We start from the raw sequence: 24,216 nt of genomic DNA, 5'->3' as shown, positions 1-24,216 counted from the left end.
TACTATTGTAGGATGCTCAGGAAAACATACATATCTTAACATTTGAAAGAATGTTCCAAATGCAGCTCCTCCTTTGATGTGTTTACAGATTGTCGGAATATTTCTTGGATAAAGTTTTTCCAGAAACACATTAATCAGGTTTATAAGGTTGGTTTCAACAATGTATGTAAGGGTTAGGTGCCATCACATTACAGTGGATTATAATAGCAGAGTGCATAAGAAAATCTTCAGACTATATCTGTCTAAAACTGTTTTGTTTCACAATAAATGAATTAATCATGTAATTTCCGTTTTGTAAAGTGTGTACTTCTAGTTTTTGGTTGTATTATATGCAAAGAAATTAGTGAAAATATAGCTGATGGTCTACTTAGGCCTATTATTACCACTACTACTAGGTCTATTATTACCACTACTACTAACTAGGTCTCATTATTACTAGGCCTACTAATTCCACCAAAACAAGGCCTACTATTACCACTACTACTAGGCCTATTATTACCACTAATACTAGGCCTACTATTACCACAAAAACTAGACCTACTACTACCACTACTACACCTACTATTACCACTACTACTACTACTACTACTACTACTCCTATTACCACTACTACTACGCCTACTATTACCACTACTAAGTTACTAGGCCTATTATTACCACTACTACTAGGTCTATTATTACCACTATTACTAGGCCTATTATTACCACTATTACTAGGCCTATTATTACCAATACTACTAGGCCTATTATTACCAATACTACTAGGCCTACTATTACCACTACTACTACGCCTAATAATATTACCAAAACTAGGCCTCCTATTACCATTACTACTAGGCCTATTACCATTAATACTAGGCCTATTATTACCACTACTACTAGGCCTATTATTACCACTACTACTAGGTCTATTATTACCACTACTATTAGGTCTATTATTACCACTACTACTAGGCCTACTATTACCACTACTACTAGGCCTACTATTACAGCTACTAATTGTATTAAAAAGTCTGTACTGACCTCAAACCTGGTGGTCATTAACTACACAATGAATAGATTGTTTTATGATAAAATTTATTCTCATTATATTTTAAATCAGTTTCCAGAATTTTTATGATCTCATATTTCACCACTAAATATTTTCAAAGCATCATATACCTTCCTATTTCTTTGCATGAAAGGACTGAAATATAGATCATTTTAAATATTACAGTAAATATCCATTATTGTGTCCTTTAAAACAATACTAGTAATACTGAAAATTAATGTTGACATTGCCATTATTCAATATTTCACATACTTATCCCGAGTGTATATGGGTGATTTAATTTATTTTTTAGAATATCGCCAAAGATGAATCATTATAATACTTTAATAAATATAGCGCTCCTCTGCATTCATGTTTATTTCATCACGACTCATCCTTTGTAAAAGATGTTTAAAACAGTGTTTATCACCAGGCTACATCAATGTATTGTGGTACTGTTTTCGAATTTCGCGCCGCAAACACTCCCTTTAATGGCGGATTCTAGCCGATTCAATTTGTGACATTTTTCTTGCCTGCCACTCATGGGTATGTGTCTCTAGTAAGCATTACAAACTCTTCGGTTTGACTAGACAATTGACTCAAGAGATCTAACCTAAAAATGTATTTTGTTTGACCACATGAAATTATTAGTACTAACTCCGAAAACTTACCTGACTATAGTCTTGACTTATAACCACAACACAAGACATAAAATAACTATTATGAATTAATATTAATACTGATATTAATTAATTAATAGTATGTTCAAATTTCACTAGCTTCCAGTAACCGGCTCAGAAATGTAGTACAATTTTAATTTCATGGAACTCCAGTACTGACAAATATTGTCGACATTTTGCAGTGTAGGCTTTCACGGCCGGAGTCTATAGAAGTAGATTCATTTTTCGGGCTGAGAGGCCGTGGTATAAAACCAACCAATAGACCACGGCCTCTCAGCCCGAAAAATGAATCTACTTCTATTGTCGACATTTGTTTTAGCTGCCAACATACCAGTTACAAAATCACTACCATTTGTAATATTCGTCAGTGTCGAAATTCGAAACGAAGTTGACAAAAGAAAATTCAATCTGCAAACTAGAAAATCACCACAATCCACTAGCGTATGTAGTAATGGGGGGAAAAGGGTTAGGTTTCACCCTTAGGGTATAAAGTAAGCTGACCTGGACTATATCTTAATGTTGTCGACCACCTGATATCTTCCTCTGCAACGAAATTTTTTCCCCTTCACCATTCCTTCAATAGGAAATTTCTTCTCAGCCAGTGACCCGGCGAATTCCTTTTTATCTTCCTCAGTCCTTTCCTGATGTAATAACACAATTCAAATTAATGCTTGTTAATTGAAAGTGTTGTTTCAACTCACGTAATGGGATCATACAAAATGAAAGTGAAGAACTTGAGAACAATCAATAATGAAGAATTTATTTAAAAGTATCTGGTGAAGGGCTCGCATTTCTTATTAATTTCATAATAATTACTATTTATTGAAACATGTCCCTGTAATATTGTAAAGACCGTAAATGTTCATATTGCTAAAAGTGAAACGTTTCTGTTCTTCCAGCAGACTTTCCAACGAAAATACAGAACGATCCATGAAGGTGAACAAAAATTTTGATGATTTGATTAGCGTAGTAACTGCTCAGATCTGACAGTCAGTTAAAAATTATTTTGTCATTAGATTAAATAAATCTTGCCTTGTTAGACTTCAGAACAATTTTTATGACCTCTGCTTTCGAAACGTTTCAGCTAGTGGGGCTCAGGAAGAAAATTATTTCAAAAGTATTCTTGTTTTAAAAAAATGCTTCTTGAAGTAATGAACTGAGAATAAAATTTACACACTGCATTACTGATATTTGAAATAATGAAAAACAGAAAATATGGATTTCAGCCAATTGGTATTCAATTAATATTGAAATGCGGTTTAATATGAAGTGGAATATACTGGGTGAACAGTATAGAGCAGAACAGGTTTTACAGCCTCGCGCGGCCTTGAGTTCCCCACCTTCGCGCGCAGTCAGCCGGCCGTGAAACCTGTTCTGCTCTATACTGTTCACCCAGTATAAGAATGAATGCCACAGCAGCAGTACGCATAAATTGTTGAATTGATTGTAACAGGTTATCTTGTTCACTAATTTTGTGGTGTTTGCAGGGCTGGCATGTTTGGGCGGAAGTACCAGTGGATCATAATGGGTACATATACCGAGGAATGGTGGATGAACGAGGAAGGAATTGTACCGTGCTCGTTGACCGAGTTGGCGTCAGCCCTGGAAGGTTGCATCCTCACGGATCTGCTGCCCCTATCCACGAACGGAGAAATCACCGTTTCTGGGATTGTAAGTCTTGACTTCATCTCGTTTCTACAATACTTCATTTATTGCTTCCTTTCTATTTTAATTTCCTCTTTTTCGCCTACTTTTTTCTTCATTGTTCGTGTCTTTCATTTGAATAATAATAATAATAATAATAATAATAATAATAATAATAATAATAATACTTACTTACTTACTGGCTTTTCAGGAACCCGAAGGTTCATTGCCGCCCTCACATAAGCCCGCCATTGGTGCTATCCTGAGCAAGATTAATCCATTCTCTATCATCATATCCCACCTCCCTCAAATCCATTTTATTATCTTCCCATCTACGTCTCGGCCTCCCCAAAGGTCTTTTCCCCTCCGGCCTCCCAACTAACAATCTATATGCATTTCTGGATTCGTCCATACGTGCTACATGCCCTGCCCATCTCAAACGTCTGGATTTAATGTTCCTAATAATGTCAGGTGAAGAATACAATGCGTGCAGTTCTGTGTTGTGTAACTTTCTCCATTCTCCTGTAACTTCATCCCTCTTAGCCCCAAATGTTTTCCTAAGCACCTTATTCTCAAACACCCTTAACCTATGTTCCTCTCTCAAAGTGAGAGTCAAAGTTTCACAACCATAAAGAACAACTGGTAATGTAACTGTTTTATAAATTCTAACTTTCAGATTTTTTGACAGCAGACTGGATAATAATAATAATAATAATAATAATAATAATAATAATAATAATAATAATAATAATAATAATATTAATATTAATGGCTTTATTGAACCTGACTGAGTTAAGCCCGTATGGCCTTCTCATACACACAGCCAGAATTAAAACTTATTTACATAGTTGAACATACAACTGAATCGGATTTAAGTAATAACATTCTATACGATTTAGGTACATAATGAGATCAAAAGAGGTAATTACATAAAAATTTACCTCATAAAATAAAAATAAACACAGTGGAATACCTAATAATATTGTTAGAATCAAATACGAATCTCACAAAATCAGAAGCCGATAATTCAATAAAAATGTACACAATAAAAATAGAAATAAACACATTGGAATATATATTAGTATTAAATTACAAGTAAGATTCACATGATTAAACCAGAAGAATCCTTGAATCTTCACAGTTGGTTATACCAGACTGAACTTTTATCTGTTTTGGCAACTGTTATATACAGAGTGTTGCAGAACGCCATACTCAAACTTGTAGGGATGGTAGAGGAGCTCATAACAAAAAATTTTCGTTAAATAACCATAGGTCGGAAACCAATAGTTATGTCAGTCGTCACCTTCGAACGCAGACAAGAGTTACGTCAGTTGTCACCTTCGGACGCATCACTGCGCATCACACATGTCATAATGAGCAGACTGCACACAACTTTTACGTGGCACATTCGGTGAACATTGGATTGGCCGGGGTGGGCCCATTGCATGGCCTGCTCGTTCTCCTGACCTTACCCCACTCGATTTTTTGTGTGGAAACATTTAAAGTGTTTAGTGTATGAAACGCCAATTGTGTCAGAGAAGGACCTCGTTGCTCGGATTCTTGTAGCTGCCGATCACTTACAACAGCCGTGGCGAAAATATAATCGTGCGCCGAGCCACTGTGTAACCTGCAACGTGCATAGCACCTATGGAGGGGGGCAGACACCCGAAGGGGAAGTGAAGCAACTGTCTGACTTATTAACGGATTTTCATTTTCCTTACGTCAAGCACTTAAATATAATTTTATACAGTATAAGGTAAAAACTAATGTTTAGTACGTGTAACGAAGAAAGAAATGAACAATAAAACATAGGACACATTATCACAACCTAAAATTAACTGTCTTCAGAATGTGTCTGCGACAGAATTTCAAAATTAGGAATTATGTCACTTACTGTCAGTCGTAGTTGATCACGAAGGTATTTGTCTGTCAGTCGTGATCTAAATTTGGTTTTTATTATTTTCATTGTTGAAAATAATTTTTCACAAACGTAAGTTGTAGCGAACATGGCTTTAAGCGAAAGAACGAAGCTTCGGATGTTTATTTTTTGGTAAAGATTTGAAAAGTTCAACATTTGTCAAGTCCTTACATCTAGCTTTCATTTAACATCACATTGTAAATCTGTGAGTTTAAATTGAAGATCTAACCTCTAACCGATCTTACATCTGCTGAAAAAGGAACGACGTACAGTACAAAAATAATAATAATAATAATAATAATAATAATAATAATAATAATAATAATACTTAACCTTATGTTTCATGAGTGACATGTAGTATAATGCCGTTTTATGTTATAGGCTATAACCGTTTTCCTCGTAATACGTGTGAACAAATCATACATTTAATATTCTCATCATATTGGCAGCACAAAAATGCGTCCTCCCATCCTACTTGAAACTTTCGTTTTTGTACAGAGGTGTGAAAATTATTAGAATAATCTTAATTTTAAAGGTTTTTTAATAGTTCCTTCACAAATATTAATTGAATTGATGAATATTGGTATATATTACTATACTGATGTAGGATATATTTACTACTAACAATGCCGGAAAGCATTGTTGCACATTGGTATTTTTCTTATTTTACAATTGTTATGGGAATTCAGAAATTATTATATTATGTTGGCGGAATTGGAAACATAAAAAATTATATGCACAAAACAGATGTATACGTTCATTTGAACCTTCAATGAACAATGCTCTCCGGCATTGTTAGTAGTAAATATATCCTACATCAGTATAGTAATATTATATACCAATATCCATCAATTCAATGAATATTTGTGAAGGAACTATTAAAAACCTTTAAAATTAAGATTATTCTAATAATTTTCACACCTCTGTAGAGGTACATGTTTTCGAGAGAGACTTTGCGACGATACTCCACTCGCAGGTCAGAGACAAATACAAATGGAACCGAATTTGACTCCAGTGAGTGAAAGGGGGGGTTGGGGAGATAGGAATCAAGAGAAATGCATAGCTATCATTGCGAGCCACAATGTGCTCGCGAGTCACATTTTTGCCACGGCTGACTTACAACATCAACATGGAATATTTCAACGTATGAGAGACACATTATCACGTCGTTGTACATCATTTATTGAAGCAGGAGGCCGCACGTTTGAACAATACCTGTAAACAAAATGTCACCAAAACAATTTTAAATGCTTACCACACTCTCAATGTCTGTCAGCAATGTCTGTGTTCGAAGGTACGACTGACGTATCAATTGCTTTCCGACTTATGGTTATATAACAAAAAATCTCTGTTTTGGGCTTCTCTACCATTCCTGGAAGTTTGAGTATGGAGTTTTGCAACACTCTGTATGTATAAGCAATCTTTTTCTTCTTCTTCCTTCACGCGTTAGACATTATTGTCTGTAGCAATCTACATATCTTGTTCATGCCACCGTTTTTTGGATATTCCTATATTTCTTTTCCCTACCGGTTTGTAATTCTTAAAATGAAATGGTAGTCTGTCTATGTTCATTCTTTGTACATGATTTATATGGTTTATCCACTTGGTTTTATACTCTTTAGTTTTATCGTTCAGATTATATATATATAATTCCTTTCTTATATCTTCACTTCTTTTATGGTCTATTTTCTTATAGCCAGCAACTGCTCTTAGAAATCTTATATCATTTGCTTCAAGTTTGCTTTTATTTTTCTCTGTCATTATCCAAGTTTCGCTCCCATACAATAGTTTTGGCACTGGCATTACTTTATAAAACTTTAAAATTGCGTCTTTTCTTGCTTTATTTTTCAAACACTTTTTTATAGTGTCATTAAGTTGATTAAATACTTCCATTTTGTTAAATTTGATCAGACTCTTTTTGGTATGATATATTGCATCCTAAGTATTTAAATTCTGTAACTTGTTCCACAATACTATCTTAAATTACAATTTTTGTTCGGTTGCTCTCTTTTCCCTTGAAAGCCATCACTTTAGTTTTACTTAGGGATACTGTAATGTTATTATAAACAATCAAGTAACCTATTTGAAATATCATCTCTACCGTTCAGTGTAGTAATTCGTACCCAAATCTTTATTTAATTACTAGGCCCTTATTAAAAACTAGGAAATCTTTTTCGTATGTTTGAGATCAAGTATATAATCTCAAGTAAAAAAAAACGCTTTATTTAACGCTATGTTTTACGTTTCTTAGAAATTCAAATTTATTTCAGAATTTTGTTATATTTATGTAACCACAGATAATATCTGATAGTAGAACCAGAACATTTTGATAACTGTGATACTGTTTCCTTTTGTCTTTTTGTAACAAACATCTCTAATGTTATATACTTAAATTATGTATGTTATTCAAAGTTAGAAATCTTTTCAAGTCGACCAAATGCTATTTCGAGAATGCTGAGCGGGACTCGAAGCGCACATGAGTTACGAGACTCGAAAGACAAGTGCAACGAACACAGCGAGCGAGAGCGACAGTTAGGTTTGTTCATCTCTACTGCAGGGACATTATTTTATTTTTACTTCAATTTTTATTATACCTGACTTTTTGAATGTACTTCACTCCCACCCCTTCTACTATTGAAGTTCAACCGTCCTACACACAGATCCAAGACCGCATATACAGTCATAGTAGCCTTGCGGCCATAGTAAACAGTACGTTCCAAAAAATATGTTCGCGTTTTCCAGTGACGAAAGAGCTTTCAATATTGAATCATTTTCGCACAGGTACTGTCGTCCACTTGCCTACGTCGTATCCTGGTTTCCCCCACCAGCTTTTATTCGCCAGCTAGTGGCTGGGCTGTCTTAGCTCTTTTCTGAAAACAATTTCTGTTAGGAATTGGACGTCTACGTAATATTATACAACTGTTTAAAATAACTTAAGTAAAAGGGCCTCGTTAAGTAATTAACTGTCACGTGATTTCCTCCCTTTGTACGACCCTACGACATAACTACTTGGATGGACAGTAGATAGTATGTCTGAGTAATTTTATCTTTTCGGATCGGGCAGAAGTGAAGATTGAATTTACAGTACGTAAGGTACTCTTTTATAGAGTAGGTACAGAATTATTTCAACATGAGTTACTAGTACGAAGGACGAAACTGGTAATTGGGATTAGGTACAATAGTCTATAGTGAGATAATATGCACATTAGAACTGAAGCCTGTATCGAAATGAACGGCCACCATTTACAAAAAATGTGTTTAAATATCCATATTATGATTACTTTTAATTTAACTTCATTCTCTATATTGTACTCTAATGTGCTGTAGACAGTATAATATACACTGCATAATGAATACGTCCACATGGATAGCTCACTTCGTGAGTAAAAACACTCATTGTTAATACTGTACTGTATTTTGATTAAACAAAAACCAAATGAAAATGATCAAACTCAAAAGCGCAATATTTCCTAGTTTACGTAAATGGATGAACTACTTTTCTTCCCTCCTATACCTAGTAAAGTGAATTGTTTGTATATTACGCCAATATCATCGAACTCCAGTCGTGGAAGGGGGTAGCAAACGGCGTTGATCCAGAGGTATAGGCAAGTTAATATTAAAAATGTTAGTAAAAATAAAATGATGTCCCTGTACTTACTATCGACTCTAGTCCAGTACACAATTCAAATTGTAAAAACTGACTGACCCTTTCTACGGTTTATCTTGCGTGTTCTAGACTCATAACCGAGCGCTCAGCGGGACACGTGTGGACAGCTTCGGTGTGCACTGCCGTTTTCTCTACTTCCGCTAGTGTGCAAAGATAAAATGTATGAACTGTATATAGGGGAAACTTAGTTAATTACACTGTAGTAAGGGATATAAATATATATATAATCTTAGTTTAGTAGATCAAATGAAGAGATTTATTAAAGTAAAAATACGGTACAGTACTATGAGTCGTCCATTCATTAGAGTTGAAAAGGAACAACTTGGATAATCCCACAATAGTGCAGGAAGTTAGTAATATGGATAAAGGTGTGATATTCGGATATGCCGTTGAATATTAACTAAAGTAATTGATAAACCTCCTAAAAAAGATTCCGCTTCAGCCGTTCTTCTCCCTTCAGGCAAAAAAAACAGGAAATCAGACACACAATCATGTTTGCTCATTCATTCTAAGTGAAACCACTTTGAACGTTGAAGACACTGAATCCACTCTTGTTCCATGTTTGTCAATACATAGTCTACTTGGTATACAGTATGTTTGGTTGTTCCTCCCATCAAGGAAAGGTGTCTTCTCTTATTTTGTCTTTTTCGTTCCTTTGAATGCCCTGAAGAGTTGTCAATAGTTCGTCTATTTGAAATTATCTCAGGTTCGTCAAAGATCTATGCATGTTGCGCAGAACTTTCCCGCCTGCGAAGAGAGCGGATAGTTTGGAGATTTGATTCCTCCGCAACAAATTTTTCTGCCACCTACATATGTGTAAGGTACTCTTTAGACACATGGACGCAAGATACAGCATAGGAATTTTCAGGTGGAGTAGTTCTGCCCAAGGAAAATATTCCCGTTTTCATAAATCCACTCTAAAATTACTACTTGCATAATATAGAAAGGTAATCCAAATAGTGACTGGACTAAGATTTTGTGTAAATAAAATTACTTGCGTAATAAAGAAAGGTAATCCGAGTAGTGACTAGCCTAAGATTTTGTGTAAATAAAATTACTTGCGTAATATAGAAAGGTAATCCAAGTAGTGACTGGACTAAGATTTTGTGTAAATAAAATTACTTGCGAAATAAAGAAAGGTAATCCAAGTAGTGACTGGACTAAGATTTTGTGTAAATAAAATTACTTGCGTAATAAAAAAAGGTAATCCAAGTAGTGACTGGACTAAGATTTTGTGTAAATAAAATTACTTCCGTAATAAAGAAAGGTAATCCAAGTAGTGACTGGACTAAGATTTTGTGTAAATAAAATTACTTGCGTAATAAAGAAAGGTAATCCAAGTAGTGACTGGACTAAGATTTTGTGTAAATAAAATTACTTGCGTAATATAGAAAGGTAATCCAAGTAGTGACTGGACTAAGATTTTGTGTGAATAAAATTACTTGCGTAATAAAGAAAGGTAATCCAATTAGTGACTGGACTAAGATTTTGTGTAAATAAAATTACTTGCGTAATATAGAAAGGTAATCCAAGTAGTGACTGGGCTAAGATTTTGTGTAAATAAAATTACTTGCGTAATAAAGAAAGGTAATCCAAGTAGTGACTGGACTAAGATTTTGTGAAAATAAAATTACTTGCATAATATAGAAAGGTAATCCAAATAGTCACTGGACTAAGATTTTGTGTAAATAAAATTACTTGCGTAATAAAGAAAGGTAATCCAAGTAGTGACTGGACTAAGATTTTGTGTAAATAAAATTACTTGCGTAATATAGAAAGGTAATCCAAATAGTGACTGGACTAAAATTTTGTGTAAATAAAATTACTTGCATAATGTAGAAAAGTAATCCAAATAGTGGCTGGACTAAGATTTTGTGTAGCCTAAATAAAATTACTTGTATAATATAGAAAGGTAATCCAAATAGTGACTGGACTAAAATTTTGTGTAAATAAAATTACTTGCATAATGTAGAAATGTAATCCAAATAGTGACTGGACTAAGATTTTGTGTAGCCTAAATAAAATTACTTGTATAATATAGAAAGGTAATCCAAATAGTGACTGGACTAAGATTTTGAGTAAATAAAATTACTTGCGTAATAAAGAAAGGTATTCCAAGTAGTGACTGGACTAAGATTTTGTGTAAATAAAATTACTTGCATAATATAGAAAAGTAATCCAAATAATGACTGGACTAAGATTTTGTGTAAATAAAATTACTTGCATAATATACAAAAGTAATCCAAATAGTGACTGGACTAAGATTTTGTGTAAATAAATAATTTAGGTCCGTTGTGGTGATAAAATGTGTTGTGAAATATGAAATCTTCCTTGTTTTTTTTTAAGCTTTTATTTGCAAAAGCACATTGTGCACTGCACCATTTTCCATGATGACTAGGGCCGTGACATCGGTATAGGCCTATTTGTATTAGTCTCAGTTGAACATAAGACGCCGGTCAGAATGTAGTCGGCGTTTCAAGTACAGGCAGAGGAAGCGAATTTGACACACGCCTAAGTAAGCACGTTCCGTGTTTTGTATGCGATTACTGCGTGTTATAAAATCAAGCCAATACAATTATTGTACAATAAGGATTAATATCGGAAAGGTCTAAAATGCTGGTGAGGTTGAAAAATCATACTTAAATTGTCACAACTGTGGTAAAACATAAGTCTGAAAGGATGTTTCTCTTTTTATTTAGAGTTAAGCATTGCAGTTTTAGAATGCCGAAAACGTATATGGCGTACAATTTTGCTTTCCCTACATTTAACTGTTATACTAATTTATTTATCACATCTATTCTGTACCTTACTTTTCTTGCATGTTGTTCGCTTAGTTTCGGTTGCTGCTGCAATGAACAACAACATTCATTTTCAAAGTTTGAAATGAAAATGACCTCCGAGTGTCGGATAGTATAACCTTATATGCGGAAAAATCTGAGTTCTACATCGGCTGAAACCAAGGGCGCATATGTAAAATATTTCACATCATCCATTTCATTTCTACATCAAGTTTACAACAATCGCACTGTCATCTGATAAAAACTTTTGCAATTTTGCATAATGAATTGAAACCACGTGTTTTTTCTTGTTTTACTGTGTGATGTAGAAATGAAATTGATAATATGAAATATTTTTCATATGCGCCCTTAGTTTCAGCTGATGTTGAACGCAGTTTTCCCGCATACAACATGAAAGAAAAGTAAGGTACGAAATTGATGTGATAAATAAATTAATGTAACAGTTCAATATAGAGGAAGCAAAATTATACGCCATAACTTTTTCGGCTTTCTGAAACTGTAATGCAAAACCCTAAGTATAAAAAAAATATCTTTTCAGACATATGTTTTACCACATTTGTGACAATTTAAGTATGATTTCACAACCTCACCAGCATTTTAGACCTTTACGATATTAGCCCTTATTATACAATAATTGTATTGTCTTGATTTTATAATACGCAATAATCGTATACAAAACACGGAACGTGCTTGCTTAGACGTGTGTCAAATTCGCTTCCGGTGCCTGTACTTGACTACATTCTGTCGGGGCGTCGTATGTTCATCTCAGACTAATACAAATATACCGATGTCACGGCCCTACTGATGACTAAATGGTACTGTTTTGGCAATAGAATGTACGCGAAGTTTATCGCCCTTCAAGTGTGCTGTGAGAGATATATGCTCCTTAAAATTGCTCTTTCCTCTGCCAGACCTTGTGTAAGACAAACATATATTTGAAACAGCGACGTATTTTGTATAACTATACAATGTAAAATGCAGTTCCCTGCCCTCATATTGATCTTGATTTTTCGGCCGGCAAAAATATCTGCAAAATAATTGATCCCTGATGGCGAGTTAATGTGAAATATGGTTTGTAGGAATGTAGGCGATATTCATTGTCACCATTCTGGAGAGTGTATCTCAATACGCTGTACTCAAGCTTTGGAAATGTGTCTGTAAATTTTTTTAGTTAAATAGATATTGCCTTTGACGATAGAAATTCTATGAATTCAACCCAATACGGACACGAGCTCACAAACGCATATATTGCCACACTTCTCACTTGCCAGATGGAAAAAGAGATAACAATGTGCAGATGTTTTGTTCCATATTCTCATTAAGCGTGTTCGTTACAGTGATGTTGCAGTTCATATCTAGATTGTTTTTAAATGTAAATTGATGTAACGCTAACCTTTTCAAAATAAAAAGTTACAGATAGAGATCCTCAATGTAATGTATAAAATGAATAGAAATATACGTAAAAGTTCGTACTTTACAAGCTAGTAAACCTAGTTTTACTAATTAATATATTTTAGTTTCAACATGTTACCGATATTTATTTTATAACTAGTAATACAGTTATAAACCGTGTTAATTAGACATGCACACTATAAAGTACTTGTAAAGCAATAGTTTGTAAAGCACAAGTTTCGCTCTGGCAAATGCAGTCGAACTTTTACTATTGTAGACCGAACGCGACTGCAGAGGTACACGTGCAGATTTCCACTGCATCGAGCTTAATAAGATTTTGTGTCGCTTACTATGGACAGATAAGATAGACTAGAGGACTGCCAAGTTTTGGGCAATGGTAGGTCTATAAAGCTGGCATTCATTAGTGCAGTTAAGTTTAGTTCGTGGCAATACAGTACACATTAAAACCTTGGCCCCGGTTTCTTCAACCTTTGTTAAAATGCACCTAACATAGCGTTAATTAAATGTAAGTTAAAAGTATGAATTGCTGTTAAAATATTGTGTTTCTTCAACTTTACATTTCACATTTTAACATTCTGTTTGTTAACTCTCTGTTAGGACCAGAGATTCTAGAGTTTAACCATAACCTATAACCAAGTATAGGCTCACTTCTGTTTTCTGAACTCTGACAATTGCGATTCTCGCTTTTTCCGTTGTTTGATTCAGAGAGGATAGAAGTCTCTCTATTCTCTCAGGTTTGATTTCTGCTTCTTTCCTCGTCTGTATCACAATAGCGTGGAGCGGCGTATTGGTATTGCTGTTATGAAGTGGAAAACACTGGAACAAAAAGAAATCGTGGGACTAATTTCTCTTCATTCGAAAGAAACCTTCTGCTGGAAATTCTTTCGCAGTATAAACCAATTAATAAGAATAAACAAACAAAGGGATCTAAGTTGAAACCGAAAAGTGAGGCTTGGCAGAAAACAGCCTATACCTTTATATGTACTTCTGGTCTGTCAAATCAAAGAAATCATTCCCTCTGTTTGTGTATTCATGGATATCATTTTCTAAATAATCCAGATATATAAGTTCAGCATCTAACGCACCAGCCATATTGGATACTTCTATGCTAACAGAGAGTTAATGATTTAACTGCATGAAATTGGGCAGTTAAATTAACATAGGTTTGTACTAACAGTAGTTGAAGAAATGCTTCAACTGTTAAGTTTACAGTTAAAATGGAATAACACACTGTTATAATTTAACAAAGGTTGAAGAAACCGGGCGTTGGTGTTTCTAAACCGACGCATGCGAGATGCGAGATGTGAGGCCCGTCTCGCACAAATCCGGACTACAGAAGATGTATTTAGTGGTTTCTATAACTGCGAGGTACGCAGGCCTCGCACAAATCCGGACTACACGAGAGAGATTGAGTGGTTTCCATAAATGCAAGGCGCGCAGACCTAGCATCTCGCAGTTATAGAAACCACTCACTATCTCTTCTGTAGTCCGGATTTGTGCGAGGCGGGCCTCGTACCTCGCATCTCACATGCGACAGTTCAGAGAAACCAAAGCTTTAGCTGGCTGTATCTTGCCCATGAACGACCCGTACTAAGCGAAACCTATTTCCAAGGCGTACACTATTTATAGTATGTAAATATAGTTCAGATCAGCTTACTTAATACCCTAAGAGTGAAACCTAACCATTTTTCCACTATTACTAAATATGCTAGTGGACTATAGTGCTTTTCTATCTCTCAGTTTGAATTTTCTTTTACCAACTTCGTTTCAAATTTCGGGTACTGACAAATACAACTCGCAGTTATTTACTAACTGTTATGTTGGCAGCAGTGATTTCGGTTTACAGTAAAACAAGTAAATAATTAGAGTAGGTCTCATGAATCGTAAACTCTTCAGGCAAAGCAATAAATTTCATGTTGCAAGACAAAATAAATTGTAATATTAGGTCATACTAATTCTAATTATCGACATAATATGCCAGAAGTCCAGGAGGAAAATACACTATTTCATAAATAGGTTATTGAACCATTTGGGAAACGTCTCGCAACATAAAGATGAGATGTGGTAAATAAGCAAGACATTGTGATTGTTAACACTATATTATTATTATTATTATTATTATTATTATTATTATTATTATTATTATTATTATTGTTATTTCATTACGTAGCATTGTGATTTTACCCTCTTTGGTGATATCTGGTATTAGTTGGCAACAATGAAGAGACGGCCATATTCGACTTTTAGGAACTACTCTCACTGTCGATGACACAGCTCATCTGCCCTGGAAGGAATGCGGAGTTGGGGCTAGTTTTGCACTAGTAATGGATGGAGCGGATGGAAAGAGAGAGAAAGTTTGAAAATAGAAATACAATGTAGCATGTATTATAAAAATATTGACTGAACAATTCTGCGCCGCATTACAATGGAGTGGCTAATTCTGAATCACTTTCATCATCATTATCATCATCATAATCATCATCACTGCTGCTATCATCACTATCACTATCGTCTCCGTTATCCAAAGAAATAATCTGATTATCCACTACTGCAGGCACTGTATTATGTCGAAATCTATATTGGCTTTCCACTTTTAATGTATGTTGAAAATAACCCTCACAGTCCTCTTTGGGGCGATCCCGGTGTTTTATTTTTTTTTTTTCAAATTTTCTTTTATAATTTGTTTTACCGTAAATTCAGACAAACCAGTGTAATTTTCTGAACGTTTAGTGGCCTAAGTAACTAAATGTATAAGACTCTTATTCTTGGCTTCATTATCACACTTTTCTATTACTTTTGCTATTATTTCACGTACTTGGGAATGAATTATTTTCTTACGAGGCGGTATGATTAGTACACTAAAGTTTAAGTTAATAAATTTCGTTGCTATAATACAGATACGCTTAGAGATACCTCTATATATACACACAAACACTACAAACGAAAGCTGTATTGCTACGTCTTAGCTTTAAATATATATTTACATCAGCAATTATATTAACTAGAGAAAGCAAACGTTCACCTCCATCTTCCACGTATAAATGGAGAGAAATGTTTTTTTTTTTTTTTTTTTTTTTTTGAAAATAGAAAGGGTATTAAAGCCGCTTGCTCCAAGGTTAGCCTCACCCCTGTCCACAGTATAGAGAACATACAGTAAAGACACCTAAGCCATTTCGTGGGAACAAATTCTGAGTGCGCATGTCAGGAAACGGGTGTATTATCTGGAACTTCCACCAGATGGATCTCCATCTACGACAGGCTGGCATAATTTAATATTAACTGAAAACATTCATTACTCATCTTTTAACAATTTTAAAGACATGAGGCAAAGGAATGGCAATATAACCATAATAATAATTACTTCCGTATGCAATCATCATGAAAATATTCACTAATTAACGTTAACGTTCAAGTCACTGTTTGAGGCTTATGTTGGTAAAATTGATCCAAGTACAACATAATAGGCCTACATCATGGCGTCCGTTGCGGTGAAGTGCGAACATGAACGTCAACAATGGATATAAGTATTTTGACTTCCTAACGACATAATATTAATGATAGGTAATATACATACAAGATTATTCGTATTACTGACCAATAATAGTACATTATGCAACGAGCCTATAATGATAGTATGTAATTAAGAAGCGAGTATGGATGTTTATGAAACGAGCGCAAGCGAGTTTCATAATTTGCATACGAGCTTCTTAATTACCATTATAGGCGAGTTTCATACGACTTTTTATGCTCGACCATATTTCTAACTTGAAATTATTCAGATGTATACATTTTATTTGTATCTGACCTTGTTCTAGGTCGTGAATTGTGAGATGTGCGCAGACGCGAAAGTATTGATTTTTTCCGAGGAACAATAATGTCATTGACCTTGATGTAATCCCGTTAAACTTGATATAACCTTGATTATTGAATTCGACATTGAAAAACGAGATGACAAATTTAATTTATTTGAATATTATTTACAATTAACGCTAATTATTATAGTAACAGAACATAACCTTCTGCGACAGTATTGGATTTCCAGCCTCCGTGACTTTTCGCTAATTCTCTTTCGATTGCATATCCGAGAATAATCGATACTTGCGGTTTTATTACGGTACAAAGCTGACTTGTCATTGGCTGAACACCTGTAAGCTGAGTTGTCATTGGCTGAACACCTGTACTTTAATGAGTAGGTGTACTTTAATGACATGCATTAAAGGACTGCTACCAGGTGTATAATTACTACATTTCGGCATGGTCGAGCATAAAATAAATAAATAAATATTTTACTAATATTTTGATAGTGGTTTGATACTAGCGACATAGTTGGATTCATTGAGAATTAGACCTTACTGAGCTTGAATTTAGTACCAACACCATCAAAGGTGCCGACAAGATTCTTCTTATACTGTGACCTGTCAAAACAATCACCCCTAACTTCTCCAAGGTTCAGGGCAGATGATCTGTGTCACCGACAGTATGTGATCATTACTATGGAAGTAGGAAGGAAGGCAATAGGGTTGCAGGTATAAAAGGATGATACGAATTTGGGAAAGAGAGAAAGAGGCCGAAAGGGAGGTGTGTCTGTGAATGACTTGGTGGTCGCTTGTTGCAGACCGCGGAGGAGTACCGCCTGGAGTACGACTCGAGGCGTGGCTCCGAGTATTCGCGCTTCCACGGCTACACGTACGACGGCATCTGGGCAGTGGCGCTGGCCATCCAGCACGTGGCGCATCGCATCCGCCACTTTCGAAAAAACCAGACAGTCGTGGACTTCCGGTACCGGGACCCGCTGTGGGAGGACCTGTTCCTGGAGGCTCTCCGCAACACCAGCTTCGAGGGAGTGACGGTAGGGGGTCACACTGCACACCACGTGTAGTCTGTGTTGTGTCCGCCCGCAGTCGATCATCAGATCCGTGGGCACATCGCTCGAAAATTTTGCAGGACGAAAAGTTACATTTGTTCGGATCAAATTTCTGCGCATTTAAAGAACAAAACCAACCAATTATTATCGTAATATACAGTAGAACCTCTATTATCCGTGGTAATGAAGGGGGTGGAGTGAACGGTTAATCGAAAAATCGGATAATCCGTAACATAAACAGTTTTCTTAAACTTAGTACAAAATATTTTCGTAATTTCCTCCATGGTCGTTTCTTTTAATACGCTAGGTAGTGGATCAGAAGTTCACTAATTTAAGTATGTTTTTTTTTTTTTTACAATTCATGTTTGATTTTTCGATAAGTCAGTTATTAAAATATTATTTATTGTACTTATGTCTGGTTTTCAACGACGGGAGTTTTTAATGGCCAAGAAAACTTATGACGACTGTCTGTGGAAAGCTAGGAATAGTAGAGGTCTCATGTTGTAGATTTACAAATTTTATACAGTTTATATTTTAATTTTCATTAGCCTAAATCGCTTAGAGTTGTAATTCATATCTCGTATTGTGATGTGAGATGAACCACATTTTCTCTTTTCCCAAACCACTCAATTACTTGCATTTTTTTCTGTAGTACATGTTTTCTTTTGACATTTGTAGAAGACATTCTGCCTAGAAGATAAACAGTACGTCCACTCGAAGAGTAGGCCATAATGCGTAAGGGTAAAGGTCTATAAAAACACTCTGTAGAAAAAATTCGTAGTAATATAATGTACAGTACGTCATATTTTTTTCTGCGAGCGAGAAAGACAGACGGATAATCGAGGCTTTACTGTACTCCTCTCTTAAACTGAATGAACATGTTGGGAATTAAGTCAATGGCTTTCCTTAAACACACAATTGTTTCATATAAAATAATTTTTGCTCGAAATGAAAGCAAAACCGAGCAAAATTTTCTTAATTTTTTTGTTTGTAGTATCTCAAAGAATAACACACTGAAATTAAGGATATTACTTACGGTTCACTCTATATATACTGTATCGGTCTTACTAATAAACCGTGTATAGTTTTTATACGAGACTTATGCAGAGTTGGGACAGAAAACGTTACTAATAAACCATGCATAAGCGATGGATGTATAAACAGCCTGTAACTATGCAATGGGAATTGCTTTGCAGTAGTTATATACACGAAACCCCTTGTTTAAGCGTTGTATATAGAGGAAAAATGGCCGCTCCTCTAACAGCTGTTCGAAAAATCGAAAGAGAACTGGGAGGACAAATTTAAAAGGTACGCAAAACACGTCCCTGCAAGCGGTTGGGGGCTGTACAAAACTAAATATGTGAGCTCCAAGCCTGTTGGCCACTAGTCTCACTCCGGGTTACGCTGCTCCACTGAAGGAACTCTAGAAAATTTTGAAGGGGAAGTCGAAATTGGACGTAACCTCTTAGGTACCACATACGCGAGGGGGACTGAGATTTGATCAAGTGATCACGGAACGGGAAGAGGAAGAGCTGGCTGGTGTTTGCCGTTAGGATGGCAAGACGCTGTCATCTGTTGTTCGATGAAAAAAGCATGTGAAGGCCGTCGGAAGAAGCGCCGTGAAATCTAAATCTGCAATTTGAGAGGTCCCTGTCCTGTCAAATTGCGACTAATTGAGTGACCTCGTATATTTAATAGACAATTTATAGGTTCTGATAATAAAGGAGAATATATATGGGGAAGGACATATAGGTCCGTGGCCCATTTCTTACAGGGCTCATCCCGACATTTGTCTTACGCCTGAGGAAAACCACGGAATACCTTTGGCAGGATGAGTTGTCTCATATAAGAGACTAGCCAATTTGGCTATTATATAGGAGGTGATTGTCATGAGCCTTGTTGAAACGTCTCAATTTCGAGACCAGCCATTTGGCTATATGATGGCTCAATTACGAAGAGGGGCAGAGCTGTAATTGTTAATTAATTTAGAGTTAATTAGGGAGATTCATGGGGATATGAGTGCAGGTCCGTGGCCCATTTCTTTTAGGGCTCATCCCGACATTTGTCTTAGCGCCTTAGGAAAACCACGGAAAAACCTTAGGCAGGATGAGTTGTCTCAATATCAGAGACTAGCCAGTTGGCTCTTAGGTTGAATGACTCTATGAATCGATGGATCTATACTAGCCAATTGGCTCTATGATAGTTCCATCGATCAACAAAGTAGATATTGTTAGGGAGGGATTTTGTTTAGCCCAGTTAAGACAAGGTCATTTTAAAGCGGTTGCACTATCCAAAGAGTCTCATGGAGTTGAGTCGTGGCTACCAAAGCCTGGGAGTAACGCCAGCCTCCCTGTCATATCGACTGTCATTTTATAATGATGGTTGCCTTGTAACCACAGAAGAACAAACCAAAGAGCATAGAATAATTAGAATAATATTGCTGTAGCTTGTACTCTTTGACCAAAATATAGTGTAGTAATCGATCAGAGCCAGTTGTACTATCGATACTTAACACGGCACACTAGAGCGCTCTACCGGATTCAATAGAGAACCTCAGTTATTCTATTACCTTTCGTAATTAATATATTATTTTAATGTACCGAAGTACATATGATATTTCCATGCAGATATTCTGCGTCATCATACGATGAAAGAGTAATGGAACGGAGAAGAACTCCGGCACCGGGATTTGAACCCGGGTTTTCAGCTCTACGTGCTGATGCTTTATCCACTAAGCCACACCGGATACCCATCCCGGTGTCGGACAGAATCGTCTCAGTTTAAGTTCCAACTCTTGGGTTCCCTCTAGTGGCCGCCCTCTGCACTACGTCATACAAGGTATGATGACGCAGAATATCTGCATGGAAATATCATATGTACTTCGGTACATTAAAATAATATTTATGATATGCGCAAATCACTTCGTGGTTGAAGACTGCGCTTATTCCGTCGGATCCCGGCTAACTAGTCACTCATAACGAGTGCACTTCAGCACATGTGTGGACTCAGGTCCTACGTTCATAGACATCTATGATGTAGTGCAGAGGGCGGCCAACCCAAGAGTTGGAACTTAAACTGAGACGATTCTGTCCGACACCGGGATGGGTATCGGTGTGGCTTAGTGGATAAAGCATCAGCACGTAGAGCTGAAAACCCGGGTTCAAATCCCGGTGCCGGAGAGAGTTTTTCTCCGTTCCATTACTCTTTCATCGTTTCGTAATTAAGTAATGACGAAACTATGACGTAGCTGTGTAACAGTTATACTATTATATAGGTTATATGTACTGATTAGTAAGGAATTTACACACGACGTATAAACGAGCTACTCAGTGCATAAGTATAAGACAGTTAAACGTCTGTATATAGAGTTGTATTAGTAAGACCGTATATATATGTAGGCTACCTCCTTTTTGCAACGAAACAATTGGCAGCTCAGCTTCATTTCCACTGTAATTTATTACCAAATGCTTGGAATCACTCCGTTCTTGCACTAAACGATCGGACATGTTATTTAACGCATGAAGCAAGCAAAACGTTAATTTGACCAGAAAATGGAGCCACCCAAATTTGCAGGGAGCCCTTCAATTGTTTTCTTCACCTGCTTATTACTGAGCTGGGATATATATGTAGGAAAAACTATTTTTTTTACTAATGGAAGGTAATTGACTGCTGGTCATTCACCCATATAAAGCCAGTAGTGTAGACCAATTTACCGACAGAATCGTTGCCCATGGTGCGTCAAAGGCTGCTAGTCCACGCTACACCCGCGTTGATGATGATTAATAATGATGATGATGATGATTTTGTTGAGATACCACAAGCGAACCAGAGCTCCCGGAGAAAACCTCTGTGTTACATGGACCACGAGCTTACCCAACACAAGTTATAAATCTTGGGTACGCAGGGCATCGAACCCGGGTCCACAGTCCAGCGCTCTAGCCATTAGACCACCGTGGCGGCTAAGATAATATTTTAGTCGGTATAGTTTATAAACATACAAGCCATGCGCCCCCCACTCCTTTTAGATGTCATTCCTGTCATTCAGTACTTCCATTCGGTACCGTCAAGAGTCTTTAATCCTCTTAACCATTACTTACAAGACAGCGCGCTGTTTACAAGATGCATTGTCCAGTCCTTGTGACTAAGTTCTCTTTTGTTGCATTTCGTAGTCTTGTGAACTAGGCTTAAAAACCCTCTTAACCGACACCACATCAGTCAACTACACTCAGTATCATTCATAACTGTCATTACATGTAAATCCCAGCTCTACTTATTACGTTATTAGAGCTGGAAGGTTCTTCTTCCTCTTATAGATTTATTAAAATGCAATTTCCGTCTCAGGTGCGCCTCTTTCCGCAAAATAGCTTGCTCACCTTTAATATTAACCATTCTCGATCATTTTCGCAAATACTCTTTTCCGAATTCAGTACCCAAAATGGTTGTGTTGCCGAACGGACAATTTCTCGAATCCATTTTCCGGATAAATTACCCCAAATCAAATTTCCCGAATGTCCAACTACCCGAAAGCATGAGTACTTTTTCTGAACTTTGCCGACATCAAGTTCTAAAGTGAATACCGGGTAATAATTATAAACGGGTTTTCCTCTCGTTGCTTGATAACGACACAAAAAAACGGAGGTTACATTTTCGATGGTATCCGGATTACCAATATCACCTTGTGGCGATCCTGAATGCCACACTGTTTCTGTATGCCATCTAGAGGCATCTTCTGGAACTTACATCAATTATTCGAGAGATTCGAGTTTCGGAAGATTAGACGGATTCGAGAAACTTTTAGGATTTGGATTCGAGAAAATATAGGATTCGTACCACTGCTAATACATACACTTTCATTTTAAAACATTAATAATGACAAACTTACAGCATTATAGGAGCAGACTATGTGCTATTCCACGACCTTCTGTATTATTCACGAATGTTTTCATTTCCGTAATCGATAGCCTATAGCTAGCTCTACAGGGTGAATAGTGTTAGAGTTTTCGAATATATCAACAAAGTAGGCTACAAAAAATGATCTTATGTAACATTTCACGTCATTCTTGCACTATATTTTTCTGTTTTTGATCGTTCTTTGAGGGATTTCCTCTAATTTTCAGTAAAATATCGTTGTTTTCGATTTTACAGGGATTTATATTTTTCAAATGAGTTTAAGTACCCTAACAGTTCTGTAGAGGGGGGGGTCGCATATAGAAGTCTCATCCAACAGCAGGTCGCACATACAAAAATTTTGGGAATCACTGGATTAGAATATGAAATTTCATATTTTGCCTGTCTCTACATCTATCTCCTTTCAATTGTATGAGAACGTGGTAATCACATGCTTGGTTTGTTGGATCGAACGACTCCATTTTTTGTAAATAATAATAATAATAATAATAATAATAATAATAATAATATATTTATTTACTTATTTATTTGTTTATTGATATTTATGTGCTGTACAACAGCCATTGGCCAATAAAAGTCCAGCACAGTGATACAATAAATTAATATAATAATAAAATGAACAACAGTGATACAAATTAACTACAGTATATAAGTGTGACAATAACAAGTGGAGAACATGTCTTGCAATGTTTAAATTACAAGAAACAATACAATTAAATTTCAGAAAAGTGTTAAATATTACAGAAAATATTACTGGTTTGTGTAGAAATTTTTTGCAAATAATATAAAAGCAATTTATATTGCCATGAGCTAATGTTCTATAAATTGAATGGATAATTTATTTATTTATTGATATTTATGTGCTGGACAACAGCCATTCAGCAATAAATGACCAGCACAGTGATACAATTAATACAATGAAATGAATAACAATGGTAAAAATTAAATATGTAATTGTGACAATTGCAATAAAATGAAGAACATGAATTACAATGGTTAATTTAAAACAATGAATCGTATTAAATTTTGTACAAAGAAATTAAATCTTACAGTAAGTAATAACGGTTTGTGTAGAAAAATTGTGCAAATAATACAAAAGCAAATGACATTATAATGTTCTAATACTTCTATACATTGAATGGATTGAAATCGCCTACATGCAAGTTAGCATTCTTAATGCCTCCGGAGACCGGAGAGAAAGACTTACAATTTCCAATATAGAAAAGTTTGTGGTATCTCATAATAATAATAATAATAATAATAATAATAATAATAATAATAATAATAATAAGTC

General features: G+C 35.7%; 1 protein-coding gene across 6 annotated transcripts in view; it reads left to right on the top strand.

Annotated features, from left to right (window-relative positions):
• Positions 1–24,216, top strand: part of GABA-B-R2 (gamma-aminobutyric acid type B receptor subunit 2) — a 591,629-nt gene that overhangs the window by 504,148 nt on the left and 63,265 nt on the right. For all 6 annotated transcript variants that reach the window (XR_011334566.1, XM_069838231.1, XM_069838230.1 and 3 more), the window contains exons 6-7: positions 3,198–3,381; positions 17,766–17,999. Coding sequence is in view for 5 of the 6 variants with exons in the window: in XM_069838231.1 (XP_069694332.1) it covers positions 3,198–3,381; positions 17,766–17,999 (418 nt within the window). In the remaining variant the exon portion in view is untranslated. The remainder of the gene's footprint in view (positions 1–3,197; positions 3,382–17,765; positions 18,000–24,216) is intronic.

The sequence above is a fragment of the Periplaneta americana genome, chromosome 10 (genome assembly GCF_040183065.1).
Source record: "Periplaneta americana isolate PAMFEO1 chromosome 10, P.americana_PAMFEO1_priV1, whole genome shotgun sequence".
Lineage (NCBI taxonomy): Eukaryota > Metazoa > Arthropoda > Insecta > Blattodea > Blattidae > Periplaneta > Periplaneta americana.
The sequence above is the reverse complement of the archived record's forward strand: the minus strand, read 5'-3'. Positions and strand labels throughout refer to the sequence as shown.